This window comes from Melanostigma gelatinosum, assembly GCF_949748355.1.
Source record: "Melanostigma gelatinosum genome assembly, chromosome: 16".
Lineage (NCBI taxonomy): Eukaryota > Metazoa > Chordata > Actinopteri > Perciformes > Zoarcidae > Melanostigma > Melanostigma gelatinosum.
This window is the reverse complement of record NC_136649.1, coordinates 18626691-18647405: the sequence shown is the minus strand read 5'-3', so window position 1 is coordinate 18647405 and position 20715 is coordinate 18626691. Positions and strand designations below refer to the sequence as shown.

The window sequence follows — 20715 nt, the reverse complement described above, 5'->3', positions numbered from 1 at the left end:
ATTTGAAAAATCTGCAATCATCAAAAACAACATAAATACCAGCTAACAAGACAGGAAGATTACAATCAACAGATAAAGGGAGGGGAAACAAATTGAATATCAAAAGAGGGACACAAATTTGACAAACGAGAATTAAATTTCAGCTCTCAAACCTGCTGTAGCTTTGACTTAGATGGAGTAAAGCAAAGGGGAAATACTATCCCACAGAAGAAGAACAGCAGCAACACTTCAAGCAAGTGATGTCAAGAGGACAAACATTCAATTTAGCTCGAGTTTGTAAACAACCACTGTACCACACAGCTCTGTGGCACTTATAGGTACGTCCCAATTACAATCGCATGTACAATCTGGAGAAGGGGAAACAGCAAACAGCTGGTGAACCGGGTCGCCTTCTCTCCTGCTGCAGGCTCAACGGCATCAAACGGTTACAATCTTTCGCAGGAGAGCAACAACTTTCAGATCGCAGCACATCAAGTCGAGGGGACAATGTTGTACTACACGAGTGCAAAAGACAAGATCGAGAGGTAATTTGTACGACGATATATTTAGATATTTACATAGTAAGATTGACTTTGTCAACGTCCGTGCTAAAATGACATCACTTCTCCCGTCATGTGAGGACCCATTCCCAAGTGACCTTGTGACTTGAGAGGAAATATCAAATCTGACCACAGTGGTCTGAGAGCTCGTGAGCATAGGACGCTATAGGTGTGGTGGTGCGATGAGCTCAGCACAAACGGGGTCTTAGGCCAAACCTCGGAGTTGACTGTGCGCACAACAAAAAAATTGTTTCAAGTCGCCCTCAAGTGTGCTCGACACAAATACAAACTTTTCAGAAGGCAGACAAGCCTGGAATGCTTGAAAACTCTTGTTTCACAGCCACTTGAGTTTGTGTTGCCAGGTGACTGAACTGAGTCCCTCCTACCAGTCAGACCACACATTCCAGAAGGTCTTTCATCTCCAGCTGGACAAAATACAGAGGCCTGGACAGAGTTGATACAGCGGGAAATGTTAACAGAATAAATACTCAAGACATTGGTTGATAGCAACTGTGTAACACGGCGTTAATTGCTCTGGCACTAGAGTCCACTAACGCTCCCAAAGCCATGTTGTCTCGGATACAGCGTCTCACAAAAGACCCCGAATAAATTATTTTTACATTCTGCGACATATCTTGTCCACAAAGATAAAAGTGGCAAACAAAGACAAAAACATGAGGAAAAGCAATAAGTTCACTGAGGATACAAGTACACTAAGATCTGCTGCTGTTATTTATTGCCGTTCTTTCTACCCAAAACAAATATCAATGAAGTCATATTTCCTCGAAAATGTGATTTGTCACTAAACATAGAAACCGTATAGATTTATATATTAGTAGATTTTCCTGAGATGATTATTCTCATTCAGTCTGGTTCTCAAATAAACCAAGCAAATACAATGAGCTCTTAAAATCAGCAATGTCGGTCGTATCATTGGCAAATAACGAGGTCAACCTCTAACAAAGAGAGAATCAAGTATAGTTTGGAGGCCTGTCCGAGAGGTGAGGTTTTTATTGAAGTATTTTGGTACTTCCTTAAATCTTCAACCTCATGTGAGCGCACTCTACGGGCCTTTAGTGCAGGCGTCACTGTGAGTTACACCACTGCGTAGGTGTGTAGTGTGTATGTTTGGATGCACGGGAGACGACAGATGCGTTTACAGTCTCACTTCCCCCCCCGCCTCTTAGTTTCATTGTGGTCACACCTGTGATTGTGGAGTCACAGCACAAGTTCAGCACTGGTGGAACCTGCGTGTTTCAGACCAAATGTCCTGCTCTTTGGTCGTCTGGTGTCACAGCTGCTCTCCTGACAGCCTCGCTGGGCCTCGCGCCTCCGCCACGTTTGGAGACGGAGTGGATCGTTCTCCAGTCCCGTGAGGCGGGAGGTTTGGAGGGCCGAACTCCAGATGAGGAGGAGGCCGCAGAGGCCGAGGCCTTAGGACTGTCAAACTGCCTACCGGGCTCCATGACTGTGTTAAAGACTGGAGGGGAAAATAACATGAAAAAAGGTTTTCAGCTGATTAATCGGCTTCACAATACAAATGTTTCATGAAGATCATTTATGTCGTAATGTTTATAAAGGGTCAGGTTCACTCACCCTCAAGTTGCCGTTGAATCCTCCCGAGTTCCTTCAAGATTGATGTGATTTCCTGAAACACAGATGTCCAACTTATCTCAAACAATCAACCAGCATTAATTCAACTTGAACATCGACAAACATAAGTCACCAACCTTGTTGGAGGTTTTGATGACAGGAACATCATTGTCAGAGTTAACCGTGGCCTCAATCTCTTCCCAGATATCTATCCTGTCCTGGAACATTACCCTGCGTGCAGAATCCCAAAATACACTCGTTAGAACGTTTGCTTCTTACTGTTCTCTCTAAAACACATTTCTGTATTGATTTAGTCTGGAAAACTGAGCGCCGGGCTGTCTTCTGATTGTGGTGACTTCGCAGAACTAAATGTAATCAATACTAAAATAAATGTTTCTTCTTTATTTGATGTTTTTTTGGATTAAATAAGGGTTGTAAAAAAACAAACAAACTGTGGTTCATCTCACAATGGAAACATTTAAACACCAACTGTTTTATCTGCATCTAATCTGTTCAGAAGATTACATCTCGGTCCCATATTGTCAGTGCTGACTCACTCAGTTACTCTAGTTTAATAAGATTATTGGCTCAGTGGCGTCTGTTTGTCAGACAGGATCAATAGTTTTTCATCAAACGCAGACAAAGCACGGGAATAAAGGATGTTCAAGTAACGCCGTACTTCATTTTTTTAGCAAGTTTCTCAGTGTTTTCTCTGATGGCCATGGTGATCTGTGACACTGGATTCAGCATCAGATTGTCCACAATGACCTGGAGGGGAAAAAACAAACAAATACTTTATAATGATCCCCCGGTGCTAGCGTCACAGAGGCTTGTAAAGAAAATGAGACGCAGCTGCATTTGTGCGAGACCTCATCTCTGCTCTGAGCTCGCGGCCTGGTGTTCTGTTCGTGGTCACTCTGGTCAGGTTCCCTTGAAGATGTAGAACTTGGTGGGACCCTCTGGTAGTTTGATCCAGCCTCTGGGATACGATGAACCAGCTGCAACACAATCAGACTCAAGTGTTACAGTAAAAGACAGGGAAGAGACGGATTGTCTCCTTTGGCTGATGTGTTTAACAAGGCAAGGAGATAAAAACCATAATGTATAGTGCAACAATTAAGTGATAAAGATAAAAATGACAATTTTAATTTCATGTTACAGAACTGCACCAGATGTGCAAAGCACTGAGCGATACTTCCTCTTTCAACGAAAGAGCATAGTTTGTCATGAAGAAGACAAATAATAGTCATCTTCAGTTTTAGTCAGTTGATGAAAGAGACTTGATGCTTCAGTGTGTTGGATAAAGCTTCACGTTTACCTGTTCGTGAGCGGTCACTGTGGAGACGGGCACACTGCTCTCCACTCCAGGGTTTTGTGGATCACCATCACCTGCCACGTCATGGATCTCTCTGGCCAAGGTAGCAAGGTCTTTAGCCAGGTCTTGACTCAACCTAGCAGGCAAGGGACACGTGTCAGAAAGATGTCTGACAGGAATAAGAATTTGGATTATATTTACATTATTCTGCAGAAAGTGAAATCCTTGATCTCTTTCATGGAAAATGCAGTAAATAAAATGCTAGAGGCTGCACGTGAGAAACCATCTTTAGCGTCAGTTAGGCTACAGTAACACATCAATTTAACATTTGGAGAATAATTGAATAATTACCTTGTAATATTCCTTACCGTGCAATCTCAGAGCTGTGATTGGACCAACTGTGTAAGGCGTCTCCGTCATGGTTCTCCTCTTCAGAATCTCTGCTGCGGGGGTTCGGCCGCAGGGCGACCACCGGCTGAGGCCGCAGAAGATTCCGCGGGCTCTGGGAAGCTGAGGAAGGTTGGGAGCGTTTGTGTTTAGGAGTGCTCTGGTTTGAGTCGTACTCCTCGTCTGAGGTAGAGGTATAGTCAGAGCCTTTGTGTCGTCTCCTGGAGCCTTGGCGTTGTGAATTGGTTTGAGTTATGAAGGATGAGGACAGAGAGAGAGAGAGAGAGACACCATCAAAGAATACAGCCAAGAAAAACACCACAGTGAATGTTAGATGTTGTCACCAAAACCCTCCCCAGAACAAGAGACAGAAGAGTTGCTGTGGAAGTGCTCATTTGTTCATTCATAAACTGAAATGAGTACTTGATTTCCACAGTACAGCAGCTGAGGACCAGGCAAGTACCACTTAGTAAAGACTGGGTTGTTTAGCATAAACCATTTGGTACATGGCTAGAATTATCATCCTCATCATGGCCATAGCATCCTCATGGATTACCATAAACTGCCCGAGAACACTGTGCAGATGAAGGTAGATCAAAGTGAACATAAAAAGCTCTTGTTCCATGAGGGCCCTTTTTTAAATGCTCCCGTTTGCTCCTTCCACCTGTGCACTGGCGCCAAAATACCACAGACGGGCAAAGTGGATTTCAAAGTGAGGAAAGTACCAAAACGGCCAGAGTGCTTTTTTTTGCGCCCGGCCGTTGCGCCACCACAAGAAAATGTAATATTAGTGTTATTGATGTAAGTGAAAGTCCCAATAACACTTTGGTGGAAGAAAACCCAGGTGTTATTTCCTGAAACACACAGCATATAAACAGAGTACTGATTGTGTGAAACCAATTCACCACAGTGTTTGATCAACAGACCATGAAATGCTTCCGTTCCAGGCAAAGCACTGTGTTTACTCAGTTTGACTGAGACAGAAGTAAGCGGATATACCAGTCAAGATATGTCACACTCAATCAAACAAGTTTCTGTATTATACTCACTTGAGGTGCTTCCAGAATATTTGGCACTGCTTGAACGTCCACGAGTGATTGGCATCTTGTTGACCGGTGCTTTCTGTGGCTTTTCTACGGGCTTCCCCGCCGATGCAGAAGCCCTCCGAACTGAGCTGCCGGTGGACGAGGCCTCGGTGTCGCTGGGTGTGTTGAATGAGCTCGTCCGCTTACGAGGCATCGCCAGCATATCCAGCCTGGAGAGTTTCTTGGTTTCTTGGGGTTGCTGCGCGAGGGCATTGCCCGCCTCCTGGGACAGCCTGTCTGTCTCCGTGCCCTCATTGTCCAAAGCTTCGCCCAGGCGAGCGCGGCGGAGCACGGACGCTCTGGTGGGTCTTGGGGCTGAAAAGCTGCTGGCACGAATCAAGGCCTGGGACGCTCGAGAGGTCTTGGCGTCCTCCTTCTGAAGGGGCACTGTGTATTTTCTGCGGGATTGGTGGCCGTTAGATTCCTGGTCAGAGTAAGGGAAGCTCTGAGGGTCGTCACTTAGGTCTGTGGAGCCACATCTCCCGACACTACGTCTCAGTCCAACCGGTCTCCTGACAGACTCAGTCTTATTGTTGCCGTCTTCTCCCCGAAGACGCCGCTTTTCTGATGTTGTGGACCGGGGACTTGGGTCCTGACTAGCTATACTGGCTGAAGACTTCTCCCTATGGAAGCCACTAACAGAGGGGGCTTTAGGCAGTACGTTTGGCCTGGTCTTATTACTGTGTTGGCTGACTGTGCTGGAGGTATCGACATCAGACTCCGCAGAAAGAGAGTCCATCATCGAAGACGGTGTTTTACCCGATTTTACTGCTTGGAGTTTGGCCTCCAGAACCGCCAGAACAGCCTCCGTCTCTTTGAGGTAAGAATGAGTGTCCTGGTTACAGGCTCCCTGCAATGATTCAGGGTCCATGCCTCTCTGAACCTGCAGGCTAGAGATGTTGGGCAATCTGGCATTGCTAGGCCGCTCCTTGGTGAAGCTCTCTTGTCTGAATAATGCGGCTACAGTGCCCTCTTTGGACTCTGGGCTCTGTGTAATCTGGCTCAGGACTGGAGCCGACACAGTGGGCTTGACCTTTCCAGAGTCCTGGTTACCTCTTGGTTTGGTCAGAGTTGCTGTTGAGAAGGTTTTGATTGCGTGTTGTATTTCATTCTCAAGAGTGCTGGGTTCATGTTGGGACTCAGCCCGCGCTGACCCAATGTAGAACGATGTGGACTCGGTTGGGAGTCGGTCCTCATTTTTCCTCGCTTCTCTGTCTGACAGCGGCCTCCTCTTTTGCTCTACGATGGAACCATCATCTGACTTGCTGGCATCACTCAGGCTGTCGGGCTCTACGTCGTCATGCACCGATAGCCTGAGGCTATCCTGAGACCTGGGGGAAACCATGCTACTCCCTCCTACATCAAACGTTGACTGCGGGTCATAATGACCATGAATGCTGGGAGTCGGAATGTCACTCTTCTCGCCCAGTGGTAGCTTGGGCAGGACGCGCCGAGCTCTCGAACCATCAGAGTCGGTGGTGTCGGGGTGTCGGCTGAGCGTGGCCTCGTGGATGATTGTACCCCGTGCTGAAGTGAAACAGTTGCAATGCATATTAACCACACGCACTCAAACGGAATATCATACATGTTCATCAGGGCGTCTCATTAAAATTTCAAATAAATTCATGTCTCGTCAGGTGTTGTTTACCTCCTGACAGCTCCATCTGGGAAGAGACGTTAAAGGGGCCAGACGAAGGGCCAGATTCTGTGTAGCTGTCTGCCAAGCTGGCCCAGCAAGACATCCACTTAGGAGCCCCCTGTAACACCGCACCTGCTGGCTGGACCTGCACGAGATAACACACAAATCAGACAATATCTCCACAAAAAAACAAATGTGCAGTTTTTAAATTGTATGATTTTCTTAGTAAACAAAACAAACAAGGTTAACTGTGATAATAAAACATGTATTGTTCCCTTATATTTGGTTAGAAAGAAAAAAACGAAACAATGAAGAACCCAGAACATGTGAGGAAAGATGAGCCGGATCTAGAAGTCAATAGAGATACAGCAACAAATAGAAGAAATCCCAAGAAGGCAAATCAAGATACGCTTATACATAATGGTACACTGACCAAACACATTAATTAACTGTCCTTAGAGTTGGCAATAAAATGATTCCATCCAAACATTGATCACACTCTGAGCGGGAAGGGTTACCTTCACCAGACTCTGTCCCTGTGCTGGAGCTGGCCTCACCTCCCCACTGCTACTCTGCCTATGCTGCTCCCTGCTCTCAACATTAACAGGCCTAAACGCTGAGGATGTTTCTGCTTCACTCTGGTTGGTTCGCTCTGGGCTCTCAAAAACACCAAACACCTGTCAGGAACAAAGCAGTGCAAGTTGATCATTGCAGTAAAGTGGGAGTAACATGGGACCATGACTCATTCTGAGTCCCCAAGACACAAGACACTGGAGAATGGCAAAGCAGACGTATTTCCTTTCAGCAACATGTTGCCATTATTGGCCAAATTTACATAAATGAAATGGTGAAAGGAACTTGCCTGGTCAATCTTGCTCCGTGCCTCTTCTAGCTCTTTATCTGGAACATCTGCTTCAATGGTGTAGGTCCCTGCATCACTCAGACTGTCCTCCTCTTCATTCTTGGGGCCAACATGAGGGATCTTGACCTCCACACCCTGATACGGATCGGGCATCATGGGGGCCTTGAGGGGAACAGGGTGGTGGATAGGAGAGGAAGTCTGTGGCTGGTAGGAAGCTTTAGAGGGAGGGGGACTATTCTGGGATACGACCACTGTCTCCGTCTTAGCTGCTGTGGGGGGACTAGATTTATTTTTCTCCCAGCTGGCAGAGGAGGACTGCTTTGCTTGTTTGAGGAATTCAGCAGTAAATTCCTGGGCGAGTTTGGACCTCCGGCCCACACTGCTAAAGGGTCTTACGGACACAGATGAAGAAGAGCACGAGGAAAAGCCGGTGCTGAGCCGGTCCTCCGTCTTCTCCCTTCGTAGAGAGCCAGCTCTCTGGAAGCCTGTGGAAGCAGGGCCCTTCAGGGGGACAGTGTACTGTTGAGTTGGAGGAGCGGTGGAGGCTGGAGATGGGACTCGTCTCTCCCCAGTTGGGCTCGAGCCCTTCCTTGCCTTCTCCAGCTGGACCCTTAGGCCCGAGGGCTCAGGTGGCGATGTGTTATTAGTAAAGGACAGGGAGCGTTTCTTTCTTAGGTTGTCATCAAAGAATTCAATAACGAAGGCTTGGTGAGGCTCAGCCTTGCTCAGACTGGACAGGGACTGAGATTCTGGCGGAGAGTAGGACAAGGGCTCCTCGGGGTCGGGGGAGGCAAAGCGTTGTGGCGGGGAGGCTCTCAGGGGCTGTGGAGAGTCTTGGTACCCAATCCGAGGTTCTGACTCGAGGAAATCGCTTCCATTGATTGCAGGATCCTCTGAATCACTGTGAGTGCCGTCCTCTTGGTGGTTTGCTGGTGATGAAAAGACCACAAGTGAGTTAAGATCCAGCACATTATTGCAACTAAAGCGAGTGTTGGTGAAATTCTACAAGTGACTCACTCTTGGTGCTCTTCAGGAGTGACGGGTCACTGTTTGTGCTATACATGTCGTCAGCCTGTGACCTCTTCCCCACCATGCTGGCATTACTCTGGACCAGCCAATCAGCCACTTTGCTTTCTGCCGACATCACCTCAGTGGGCGTGGTGACGGGCTCTGTGGAAGGCAGCTTCTGCTGCTGGCGGAAAGAGAACTTGGTCACGTGGTCCTTGATCTTCATCTTACCTGGCATGCATTCGTCAAATTCGATGGTGAAGGCGGCATGGCTTTGGACCACGGGAGGTGTGGAAGGGACAACCGGAGTGGGATCTGGAGTGTCTTTAGTGGGAACCTCGTGGACCTGCGACTCAGGTTTCTTGGCAGGTCGCTGGTGTAATTCCTTTGTTGGGATCTCAAAGTAGCTGGGCTCCTGGCGGTGGGAGAAGATGGACTTGACTTGATTGTCGGACAGAGAACCGTTGACCTCATATCTGGACACGTCTTTAGCCGACTCTGTTAGAAATTAGGATGGTTGAGGACAGCAAACACACAGATACACAGCATTGGATAGAAGTGCCATAGATAAACATGTCCTTTCAAATCAGGATCTAATTCACAGATGTGGGAAGAGCCAACGCCATTATAGTACAGATAACGCTTTAAAAAGATATAAACACTTCAGTACGAACACCATAATGAAGTCTGTAGCTGGCACACGTTAGTCAAAAATAAAAAGACACATTCTCTGACCTGGAGACTCCTGTTCGGGCGATTTTCCACCTCTGTTCTTCTTTTTGTTGGCTGCCGCCTCATCCTCCCCCCACCAGGATGGTTGACCATAGAGAGGAGTAGGCTTGGATATCGGAGCATCTGTGGTAGCTAACAGACCAACACACACCATTAGACACATGGATATACTCAGGAAAGAAGTCAGACAAAGAACTGAATGTATACACACCTCTTGTATTCATAAGGCCATGAGTTTATGTTCGTCACATGATTAAACAATGTTGTGTCTGAGTTTGGTCCTGCAACAACAAAATGTAGCCTTTGGGCTTTTTTTTTTACAATTCTCCCACATCCCCATGACACAGAGTTTAGCGAGGGTCCAACTGTGATACAAGCTGCATCGCACAAACCACCAAAACATAATCCTTCTTGTGCGAATCGGAACAAAGCTAATCCTAATCTTCAATGTAAAAAAAACAAACACTGTATAATACAAGATCTCGGATAACTTCATCTAAAAGTGAGGCTTCTTGTGAGCGGTGACACTCACTGTCAGCATATTAACCTTTGCATACAACGGCGGGGATGAGGATGATGTCCGCGATGCTGCTTCTGAACTGGTGCTTAGCCGCTGCTTTGCCGGTCCACTCAGTCCAGCCAGCCTATAAGGCACGAATCAGATAATCCAGAAGCCGCCCGCCGGCCTGATATGGACTAAACAAGCTCTCTGGGTTTTAATGTGGGAGCTTCACAATTCTAAGCATCAACAGCGCTTCACCACTGTTGCCTTGGACACGCACAATAAGACATCAACACAGTGATGAGAGGAGCATGTTCCTAATTCCTTTGCCCTTACCCGATCATCTCCTTTTAGCGAAAGGAAACACGGGTGAGTGTCACAACTAAAGTGGACGGAGCACAGCTCAGTCGTCAGAAAGCAGACCCAGAATAACCTAACAAATAAAAGGTTAGACGAGTTTAATGTTTATACTGAATATGTGGCTCCATGAAAAGTTGTATTTGCTTAATAACTACTAGAGTCCGGACAGCGGGAGGACTGGACACACTCCACATCCTGTACAGCTGCATGGGGAAACCAGCAACAGCACACAGACAACAAGGGACAGAATTGTACACAAAAAACAAATTGAAACATCCAATCCAGAGTAAACCAAAAGAACCAACGTTACAACAAGTTCTCCAGTCAAACAAATTCAGCCAAAGGGAATCTATTTGCATGAAGTCAACATAGATAAGCGGGTTTGTGCAGTAATGTAAATGAAAATAGCAGTCAGCTTTTCTTCATGTGTGCGGTTTTGTTCTCAGACTATGAAATCCTATCCTCATCTTGTTGTGACAATACATTTAGGGAGACAAGAGGATGCCCGTTTTGTTATTGGTGGATCAGGTGACAACAGCACAGCGCGAGGCTGCTGTCTGCTGTACTGCGTGGCCCCCAGTGAACAGGGCTTCAGTGAGCATGCTGAACAAAGAGCATACAGTCACGGGTTCACAGGATCACTGTAGTCAGCGTATAGCTGCAGGTGATACGACCGCGCTCCCATTACTTACCATTGTTTTAGCTAACAAAATGTTTTCCAAAGTTGTGCAGTTCAATGATTTATCTGTATGGCACTCAGTGGGATATGAGCCCAGTGCTGGAAAAGTCCTATTTTAAGCACCAGTTGTAGTTCTCCCCTCTGAGCTCACATGGGGCAGAAAGCACGAGAACTGCTAAATCAACAGCAGCTGGAAAGCGGCTTGTCAGTGTGAATGAGCTTCATTCACAAAAACGCTTCACTTGAACTAAGAATTGTCTGACTGTTCCACTGTTGCCTATACTGTACAACTGGATCTACTGGAGTACAGCTCCGGGCAGAGAGGGCATGAAAGCAACTGGAAGCACAAGCAGCAACAACTCTGCCATCAGCTACATGGACAGAAGTGTCAACCTGCACACCTTTCTAATTCTTCTGCCGCACATGTTAAGCTATCGCTGCCGTAATTGGCAGCACCCGGCCTCTTCTCAGCCGTCAGGAATGGCTGTGAGAGATAAGACTGCTTGTCCTTAACTCTTCACCCCTGCACTTGTCTGGCAAGCCCTCATTCTGCAACTCCTGTCCACTCATTCGGCCAACTCTGGGATGTCGAGATCGACGTCTTTACTGACTTCATAAGGGATTGTGGCCTCGGCCTCTCAGCTCACACGGCAGGCCTAATCTCACACCAGGGGAGCTCTTAATAAAAGACGCAACCGCCGCCTTATCGAGCGATCTGCAGCCAAAGTCGTGTAGCACACGGGGAAGCAACAACGTCCTCACGTGTGTGTGTGTGAGAACTCACCTGCTTCTGTTTAAATAAAACCTGCTGCCTTCCTGCTATGTGTGTTACGGTGGAGCATGTGTGATGTAGTTTACCTGTGAGGGATTGGGCTTTTCGCTCTGCCCTGTCCAGCAGTTTGGAAACAGGAACTTTGCTCTTCTCTGAGCTCTGGAGCTGCTGTTTTTCCTTCGCCTGCAGGGCTTTTATACTAAGATGCAACTGGTTGGTGTACTTCTCATGCTGCACAAAGAGACAGAGGGGGGGGGGGGGGGGGGGGGAGCAGGATGTGAGAAAAAAAAACCTGCCAACAATCATTGCAGATGTTTCTAAAAATAGTGCATGTAGAAAACCGTGTTTACATTCTAAAGTTACAATTTTAATCATGCATTAAAATGCCAGATCAATAGGTGATAATCCGTAGTAAATATATGCCTGTTTATGATTTGTTTCAACGCACAGAGCTCATCATGATGACCGACTACTGTTGGCACAGGAAGCTGACCAACTAAGGTGAATTGGTTTTGTAAAAATTAGGGGAAATAATCAACAGATTAATTGACAATAAAAATAATAGATGGAGCACTTCACTTTATCATTGAAGGACCCACAGCAAGGGTATCAGCACTGCTAGTCTATATATGTATACACTGTCAATAGTACTTACTTTAAGAGCTTCCTCTGGGACCTTGTGTTGACTTCTCTCCAGGATATAAACATGAGCATGTGCAGGAGCAGTTAAGAACACACACACATTGGATAACACATCTATATATATATATATATATATATATATATATATATCTATATATATATATATATCTATATATATATAGATATATATATATAGATATATATATACATATATACATATATACATATATTCACAGTTTAGAAGCTGGCTCTCCAGAAGGATGTTCAGGGACCTGAAGAAAGATGTACAAACTACAAATCCTCAACCTAAAGTTTAGAGCATGTGCAGTTAGTGTGATTCTCTTTTACTGAATCTCCTTTCATGCTTTGTTTTCACCCTAACCCCCAAGGAGGTCAAAGGTACGTTCTTCAACTGCAAGCAGGAGGAAAAGAGATAAGCAGCACAGACCTGCTGCACTTCTAAAAGCTTCTTTAGCGACCCACTCCTTGAAACGTGCAACAGCACATGCCACACAATGGCCACAAACATTCCTATGTGTGTCTATACGCTAAACCAGCCCCATGTTATCTTAGCCAAGTCTCACCATTCATGTCTTTCCTGTTGTGGGGGTCAAAGGGTGCAGGAGATTGACCATAATCTAAAACCCCTGACTGAAAAACACAGGAGATTAACATGCCGATGGAAGCGAAACGATCGCAGTGGGAAAATAAAACGTCAATGTGTGCCTTACATTACATAAATCACAGCTCCCGAAGTTAAACCAAAGACGAGACTAACATTTGAATGAATAAGATTAAAAAAAGGATATCATAGCCAAAACGTATGACATCAGAGAGCTTGAGGGTGATGTACGTCTGGTCTGGGATTCTTAGGTCGTTCACAAACGTCTGGAAAATAAAGAAAAAGGAAAACATCACGCTTAAATACCTTTCACTGGTCGTTAATGAGGTAAACGTGTTGACTCACAGGCGACAGGCTCTCTAATTCCTAGTGGACCGCTTCCAGATACTGTAAGGTGCTTTGCAATTGGCCCTTTTCCCATTGAAAGTTAATCCAGAGGCACATTAAAACTGATGAGAGTATGCTGTTATGCAATGGCTGTCTCGCATTTTGTAGAATGCTTAATGGCCAGGTGGAAATACACACACAACAGTTTCCAGAGTTTGTCCTCAGATCACTAAGGGTAAAGAATGGACACACAGCAACACAGCACGGTTGGATTTCAGTTACAGGTCCTTGCGCTGTTCTGCTCTGATTAGTTTGGCTGCAGTTACCAAGGCCAACAGAAACTCTCTCTGAGAACAATGAACGGTTTCTCCCACTGCTCAACTCTGGATTTCACTGGGATAATGGTGCAGTGGAGTGTTAACAGGACAGTGAAGGGGGAGAGAGAGAGAGGGAGAGGGGCTGGAGTGGGAGATCGAAAGAATGGGAGGGAAAAAAAGGGGGGGGGGGATCTAGGCCGGCAAGAAAATCCAGTCTCCTGAGAACCACGGTTCTACCAACCGACCCCGTCTCCGGAACACAAAGAGGGATTTTGTGCTCTGGTAATTGCCTTCAGGCAGCCCAGAGAGCTGGTCTCCTCTATCACAGGTAGTCCGACACAAGAGCTGGACTCACTCACCCCGTTCAAGCTGCCCAGGTCCTTCACCATGTGCTCGTCTGTATTCAGGTCGTAGTTGAGCACAGCGTGCTGCTTGTCCACGCTACGAGACTGCAACAAAAGTTAAGCAAAAAGTCGTGAGAGACCAAATGATCAGTCGATCGATGTTTAAGATATCACTTTGGGTTCTGGGAAACTGTGGGACCGTCTCGACATTCCATGAACTCACCGAGCAAATAATTGGTCGATTATTAAGGACAACAATCATTATTCGTCATTATCACTGCTACAGAGTCCGATCCCTTGAATACACCACAAACCGGCCGTTGCTGTAGATTACACTAATAGATGGTCCTCATTACCGAACACAAAATTCCTGCGTAGCTCACGTCCGTGACGTGTGCACATGATCCATCAGAGGAGAGATGTGCTTGTATCTGAATATGCTTTCCATCAATTATGGGCAAACTGCAGAAGTGATTCAGGCGGACTCTCGTCTCTAATCATGAGGGACTCTGGGCCTCCATGTCACATAAAATCATAAAGATTGAGGGTGATCGCCAAACTCATTCACAAAATGACCAACGTCCTTCAAAGGACCATCTGTAGGGCTGAAATTAACTCTTCCACACCACCTACCAACTGGAATAAACAGGTTGGATGTACAGTCTGTGTGGTCTATTCACTCAGTGGACCTGCAAATAACTTAAAGTAACAAAGTAAATACTGTACCGAGTATAAATATGATTTTATCAATCACTAAGAAGTCCACGTTCCTACTTCGATGACCCTTTGCCTCTCTCAACGCAGAGAAAATGTTAGGAAACCATAGCTGCATCACTGGACCAGGCTAAATGCAGTCACTACTATTATAGGAGGCATACGGTCTACTTGCTGGTCATGGAGATACAGACATTGATCCGACACCAGTTGTCATGGGAAAATTCAAACATCAAGTCGAGGCCCTCTGCTGTGCTATGCGATACGACTTCACAGACGCGCAATCTCTGGTTTCCACGTCAAACAGGATTCTCACATTACGGACATTCAACTGTGATTTGAAAGTGAAAAAAATGCATTGAGCTTTAAACAAAAGATTCGGGATTTAAAAGACAATTTGGAGCTGAAACTGACTGTGTGCCAGGGCAGGAAGCCGTCCTGAGCACTTAAGCTGAGCAACAGAAAAAGCTGCATCATCTCAGACTGGGAGAGGCTGAGGTTGGTTTTCCTTTTTTTTTTGGAATCCGGCGACGCCTAAATGTGGACATGAGCAACTTTTCAATCTAACCGACGTCTGTGGTTGGCCGGGGTTTTTTCTGAGCACAACGCGCTGACTGAGTAAAGTATAAACAACTGCTTCTGAGGCAACATTCCACTTTCGCTGGACTAATCGCAGAGGGAGCGAGAGTATTTTACAAAAAAAACACAAAAGAAAATTGGGTTTCTGACAAACACTGTGGGAATGCTTCAGCAGCGGTTTAAGTCACTGTTTGAAAGACCGTGTGGAGGCACCGTCACCAGGTTACACATTCAGAAATGCACACACATGAAGCCTGTCGGGAGCCTCCCACTGCTGTTTCACATCTCTCTGTGAACAGCAATACAACTCATTGTTGACAGACTAGAATGAAGACCAGTTAGGGGTTCATTTGACAGGCTGCTGGTGTTTGCTGTGTAAACACAAACTTCCCCACAATGTCATCTCACACACACACACACACACACACACACCTGCAGCATTAGCTCGCAGTCGTCCCTGCCAACAAAGATCATCTCTCGTGGCAAGCGGTGGCGTGTGCCAGAGCTGCTAACCAGGAACCATGACGTCACACTCATGTTGGGGCCACGGGTCAGGATCGTCTTAGCATCCTGGGAAGAGACAAGCACACACGCACACGCACGCACACACACACACACACACACACACACACACACACACACACGCACAAACAAAGACTAAATGACAACATGTTTATTGAATGAGACTCAGGAGGCTTGATCAAAATCCAATACCGGTGTCCTAAATATAACTGCTGTTGTGAAAGCATGCTTCAGTGTAGAGATTAGGAGGAGAAGCTATCATTTCACCCAAGTTTGACCTGTTTATCAAACACGTTCCAGTCTGGCTGTGTTACTACTGAGATAATAATGTTTGCCTTTGGGGGGTGAACCATGTTTGAAGTAGACCGGTTTCCATGCGTCCGTATTCAGCATGTTCACACGACTCACAAATTCTTCTCTAAATAAAAGCCAGAGCAAGTATTACCTCCTTCAAAAGCAGAGTCTGTTCCGCTGAGCATGCTGGGAAACCTTTTGCTAAGTGGCGCTGGTTGAGTAACGTCATCTGACTGCTCAAAACTTCAGGTGCTCGGTTGTTGTTTTTTACTTCCTGTAACCTCAGCTAACTAAACATTACTGCCAGATAAATATCAGACACGAGTAGTATTAATACCTTGACTGCAATCTATGTAATGTCTAATATATGGCAATACTAGTGTTATCTTGAATTAGAAGCTCTGAGTGTTGGAGCCCGTCGGCGAACAGGTTGTTTAGCTAACGTTAGTGAGCATCCGGCTACACAGAAACGAGCCTTTTTCCAAGGATTCGATCCCACAAGGACGTCACGTTACCTTTATCGCCTTCTCCGTCTTTCTCCAAAGTGAAGCCAGTGTTTAATGTCCGACAGCAGATGGAATAAGTCGACGACCGACATGTACAACAAAGCGCACCAGGTGAGACTGGACAGGTAACGCTCGCTCACACCCTCTTCTTCTTCTTCCTCTGGGAGTGACAGTCAGGCGAAACTCTCCTCCTGCCGACCCGGTGACGTAGTGTGACAAGTCCGTCAGACGCTCAGAGGTAGAGGAGGTAAGAGCACTCACTCTGTTGCTTTTCCAGGTGCAGAAAATGTTTTCGTATTATTTAGTACCAGTATTATTTAATGTATATATCTATAATAAAAAATACATTTGTATGTTACGAATTGTTGTGTGACAATACATTACATTGTTTCGTTTGTTTTGAGCATTTATTTTATTTATTGGTTTATTTGATAAGGGACAGTGCACATTAATAAAAACATTGCTGTTAATGCGCCAGAGGATAGCCAAGAGGCTATTTTTCATCTGTAGTCCCAAGAGGCAGATGTTACAAAGTAAACCTAAAAACAGAATACAAGATTAAATTTACAAAGTTATGCAATATTGACCCTTTACAAAGCGTGCACAAACAATGAAAGAAGTGAGAATATAAATATAAGTAGTATCATCATTCAGGAGACTCTTATACTACATTGTCAAGTACTAACAAGACATGCAACACAGGCTCTCAAATTCAACACACACAAATCAAATCAAATGAGGGATAACTGTATTAAATAGAAACATGGACTAAAGACAATATTATGCTGCATTGTTTTTCTGCAAATTTGTGGTTTAAGTGTTTCGGAAGCAATATAACATGTATATCGTTTACTAAAGTAAAAGTAGAAATGTCACACTATAAAAGTACTCCGTTAAACTCCGTTTAAATGTCCTGTGTTCAATATTTTTACTTAAGGGCCATTTTTGCAGACCGGGTGAGCGTTTTAGCCATCTGGTGAGTCATCGTCAGCATAGACGATCTTGGCCTTTATTCACAGCCACGGCACTTTGTTTATCTTGTGGCTCGCGCTGGCTCGGTGGAGACAACAGAAAGGAAAATATATCGGCTTGAAGTAAAAGAAGATGATTGCTTTGTCCTGTCAACGAGCTAATATTGAAACTGCACCTGCTGCGTCAGAGAATAGAGTGGATTTGAGATTCAGATCGTGTTGATTTGTTATTGTTGTTGAAGTGTGTAGAACAAGTAATATTTACATTCAAATATCATACCCCAAATTTCATTAAATTTGTAGTACGGAGTCCACATAGTTATTTGCTTTTAATTAGAATCGAACGAAACCTCTGGTGATTATTTGTAGACATGGAATATTAATCCAACTGAAATACATTTTACATAAACCCAAAATCCACTAGATGGCGCTGTAGTCCCAATTTAACGTATTGATTTCCAGCGAAATTTTCAATTTTTTTTCAGTGAAGCCACAAAGTCACGATGTTTCCCTGTAGATATAAACCATCTTCATTCATTCATTATTTCAACCCAAACATTTATGTTGCTATCAGTGTGAGTAAAAAGAGATATGATTACCTCCATGTGTTCAAATAATCTTCATACCCACAACATGGATTTTATTCTGTTTACAATTCAACTATTATTTATGACTATGTCACTCTAAAAAAGAAGTAGCACCTTTTTTTAATACAAATTAAACGGTTACTGTACGTTGGCCCCCTCCACTTCCCCTGCTCTTAGTGTTGATATGAAGTGGCTTGTCTCAACAGGTTAAACCAGTTTCCTGACCTCTGTCTTTCACCAAATCATGACGCCAGTTCCGTCCACCAAGCTTCACGAAACAGGGTCGTTTTTCACTGAAGACACTTTGACAAAATTCACAGTAAAGTACAGGTTTAAATAATGAAATTAATGATGGCTGAATTCCATTTAGCTGCTTCAGTGTCAGGGTCCTGGTACAATGGATGGTGGATGACTATTCCCCCCCCCCCCTCTCTCTCTCTCTCCTGGCTGATGGTGCCTCATTCCATATGTTTAGATCTGGATCGTTGTCCTCCAGGAGATCCAGCCTCTTCTATTCTCTCTCTCTCTCTCTCTCTCTCTCTCTCTCTCTCTCTCTCTCTCTCTCTCTCTCTCTCTCTCTCTCTCTCTCTCTCTCTCTCTCTCTCTCTCTCTCTCTCTCTCTCTCTCTCTCTCTCTCTCTCTCTCTGTGTTTTTTGTTTATCTGTGTGCTTGATGTGCTTGAGGTTTGTCTTGCAGGCTCTGGCTTGCAGGCCGTGTGAGTGACACTTTCCTCATGCAGCACAACACTACGCCACCCAGGGGAGGCCCGTGCGGAGCCGCAGCCCCGGCTCTGCGGTCTGTTTTGGGCTGTGCAGCTCGAGTCAGGTGAGGGATGGTTGTCAGGTGAGTGCCACACTGGGCCAAGGCCTCGGTCTCGCTGTGTGGCGCCATGTATTGCAGCTGGCCAAAAAGACAGACTGTGAGCCCTGGCTGTCAACATCTGCTCCAGAGACTGTACCATCTGCCCGAGGCCCGGGGGGAGCACCTCTCCCTGTCTCAGACCAGCTGCAGAGCCCCAGAAGGTGGACCTGAGCGGTCCTGCAGAGGCAGAGAACACGGCCAAGAACACAGCCAGAGCCGCTGCGTTGCTGGGACATTTGTCTCACACACTTAGCTGTGTTTTATCTGTTGGGTGCAATCGCAGCGAGGTTTAGATGACAACAGCATTCCTATTTGCAGCCCACTGATGGAGCTATCGCAACTCAAAGGAACTCAGAGATATACAATCATCATGGATGTGGTACATTTTCATGAAACTGAAGTAAACTTTTATGAAAAGTGCAAGATAAAGAAACAATGGAAAAGGACAAGGCAGGTTCAAATAGAAAGATTGGGAAAAACAATGCAGTAGAATGGAAACTGCTTCTTTTCTGAAAGACTCCTCATTTGTATTCCTATTAACGTCTCGAAACAATAAATATTTCATAATGGGTTGATTTAGCCAAATCTGTGAGCTATTTCTTAAGTTCATTTGTCTTCTAGGTCAGAGCTCAAATATTTCACAATAAAAGTCTGAGAGTCTACACAGCTTTTTGTTAAGACCTTTTATTTCATCAATTTGAAAGAAAACAAGTAAAAACTGTGTACAAACTTTATATTATTTGTTTACTAAAGCTGGTGTCCTCAGTCTCAGGAATATGGGAGGGCAGGTACAAAAGAAGTTGAAATAAAAAATAAGTATAAAATGAATTTCCCTATTTTCAGAAGGTGACAGCAAAAAGGGTGAGCGTGCATAGGAATAAGTAACAATCAGAAACTGAACAAAAGGTTTGCAAATGATTGAAGTGAAAACAATATAAAAACCATTACATTCAATAATGTATGATGCAATTTTGATAAATGATTATCTTTAAAAGAAGAAATGACAGGCGTTTTTGAAAACTTCTTAGTACGCTTTGAAACAGGACTTTCAGTTCCCAAGAGTCTCAGTTTAGCCTCAGCTGTCTGTAGAAGGGGAGTAATCATTCACACGAGCAGTTCTGGTTTTATATTTGTATCCACAACATTTGAACTTACATTGTAAAAAGAAGCTAATTTAGTCTTTTACCAACCATAAAGTAAACAAATACGATTCCAAATACAATCATTGTGGGGCAGCAAAGTGCATATCATTGGCACAGTTAAAAACTCAATTTAGTCAATGCTGGTCTCATATAAATAACTTGTGAAGGGACAAAAGGGCCCAAAAGTAGCAAATGAAAGATGACTCTTTGTATGTTTTCCCTCTGAAGCCCGGTATTGTTTTGCAAAGTATTCCTAAAGAAGTGTATTATGTTAAAGTGACCTCATTGAGGCTGCAGTGAATGCACCGGGTGGAAAACACCCAATACTGTACTGTACATGGAGGAAAAGCCCGGAGGAGAGAAGAGTTCCTGACGGGTCAGCAAGTGACCGACCCTGATCAGAAGGAAACCAGGAGGTTTGTCTGCAGCACAGCGTCGAGATAGGAAGGCATCAGGAACTAGAAGCACTTACTTCCAGGGGGCCGGAGGAGCTATTTATTATCCTGAACAGGAAACCGGGGCGCTCTCAGTGACTGGTGAGAAAACAGCCACGAGGAATCCATTGCAGGACAGCTTTTTAATTGAATGATTAATCACTTTTTTGTGTGTTTGTTTTTGCACGTTAAGCCATCAGACCGTATTGCACAATTGATCCGTCAGACTCATTGTGGTGTAGCATGATAATACAACAGATTGGTGTCAGTTTTGCATCAGGGTAGTAGAGAAGTGACAAAAATAAAATAAAAAAACCTCCAGAAGATGGTGTTTCAGTCTTAGCAGAGTCAGCCATGTGTTAAAACACGTACGTATGCAG

General features: G+C 44.9%; 1 protein-coding gene across 1 annotated transcript; it reads right to left on the bottom strand.

The window, feature by feature from the left end:
- Position 1: 1 nt before the first annotated feature.
- cep170ba (centrosomal protein 170Ba) lies at positions 2 to 16483 on the bottom strand. Its single transcript, XM_079286780.1, has 19 exons — positions 16350 to 16483; positions 15451 to 15588; positions 13741 to 13830; positions 12925 to 13003; positions 12129 to 12187; positions 11560 to 11704; positions 9164 to 9292; positions 8438 to 8926; positions 7421 to 8349; positions 7116 to 7235; positions 6568 to 6703; positions 4884 to 6446; positions 3816 to 4062; positions 3451 to 3583; positions 3002 to 3130; positions 2812 to 2900; positions 2270 to 2363; positions 2136 to 2187; positions 2 to 2019 (listed from the first exon to the last, which is right to left on the bottom strand). Exons 2-19 carry the CDS (start codon positions 15553 to 15555, stop codon positions 1796 to 1798), a joined length of 4812 nt encoding a protein of 1603 aa, XP_079142906.1. The 5' UTR covers positions 15556 to 15588; positions 16350 to 16483; the 3' UTR covers positions 2 to 1795.
- Positions 16484 to 20715: the final 4232 nt, after the last annotated feature.

What these genes read in the sequence shown, in the direction of transcription:
- cep170ba (XM_079286780.1), bottom strand. Translation starts at nt 15,555, where the DNA reads ATGAGTGTGACGTCATGGTTCCTGGTTAGCAGCTCTGGCACACGCCAC. An exon ending in CACGGAGCAAGATTGACCAG is followed by an intron (nt 7,236 to 7,420) that starts GCAAGTTCCTTT and finishes TGTTCCTGACAG; the next exon opens with GTGTTTGGTGTTTTTGAGAG. An exon ending in CCAGATGGAGCTGTCAGGAG is followed by an intron (nt 6,447 to 6,567) that starts GTAAACAACACC and finishes GTTTCACTTCAG; the next exon opens with CACGGGGTACAATCATCCAC.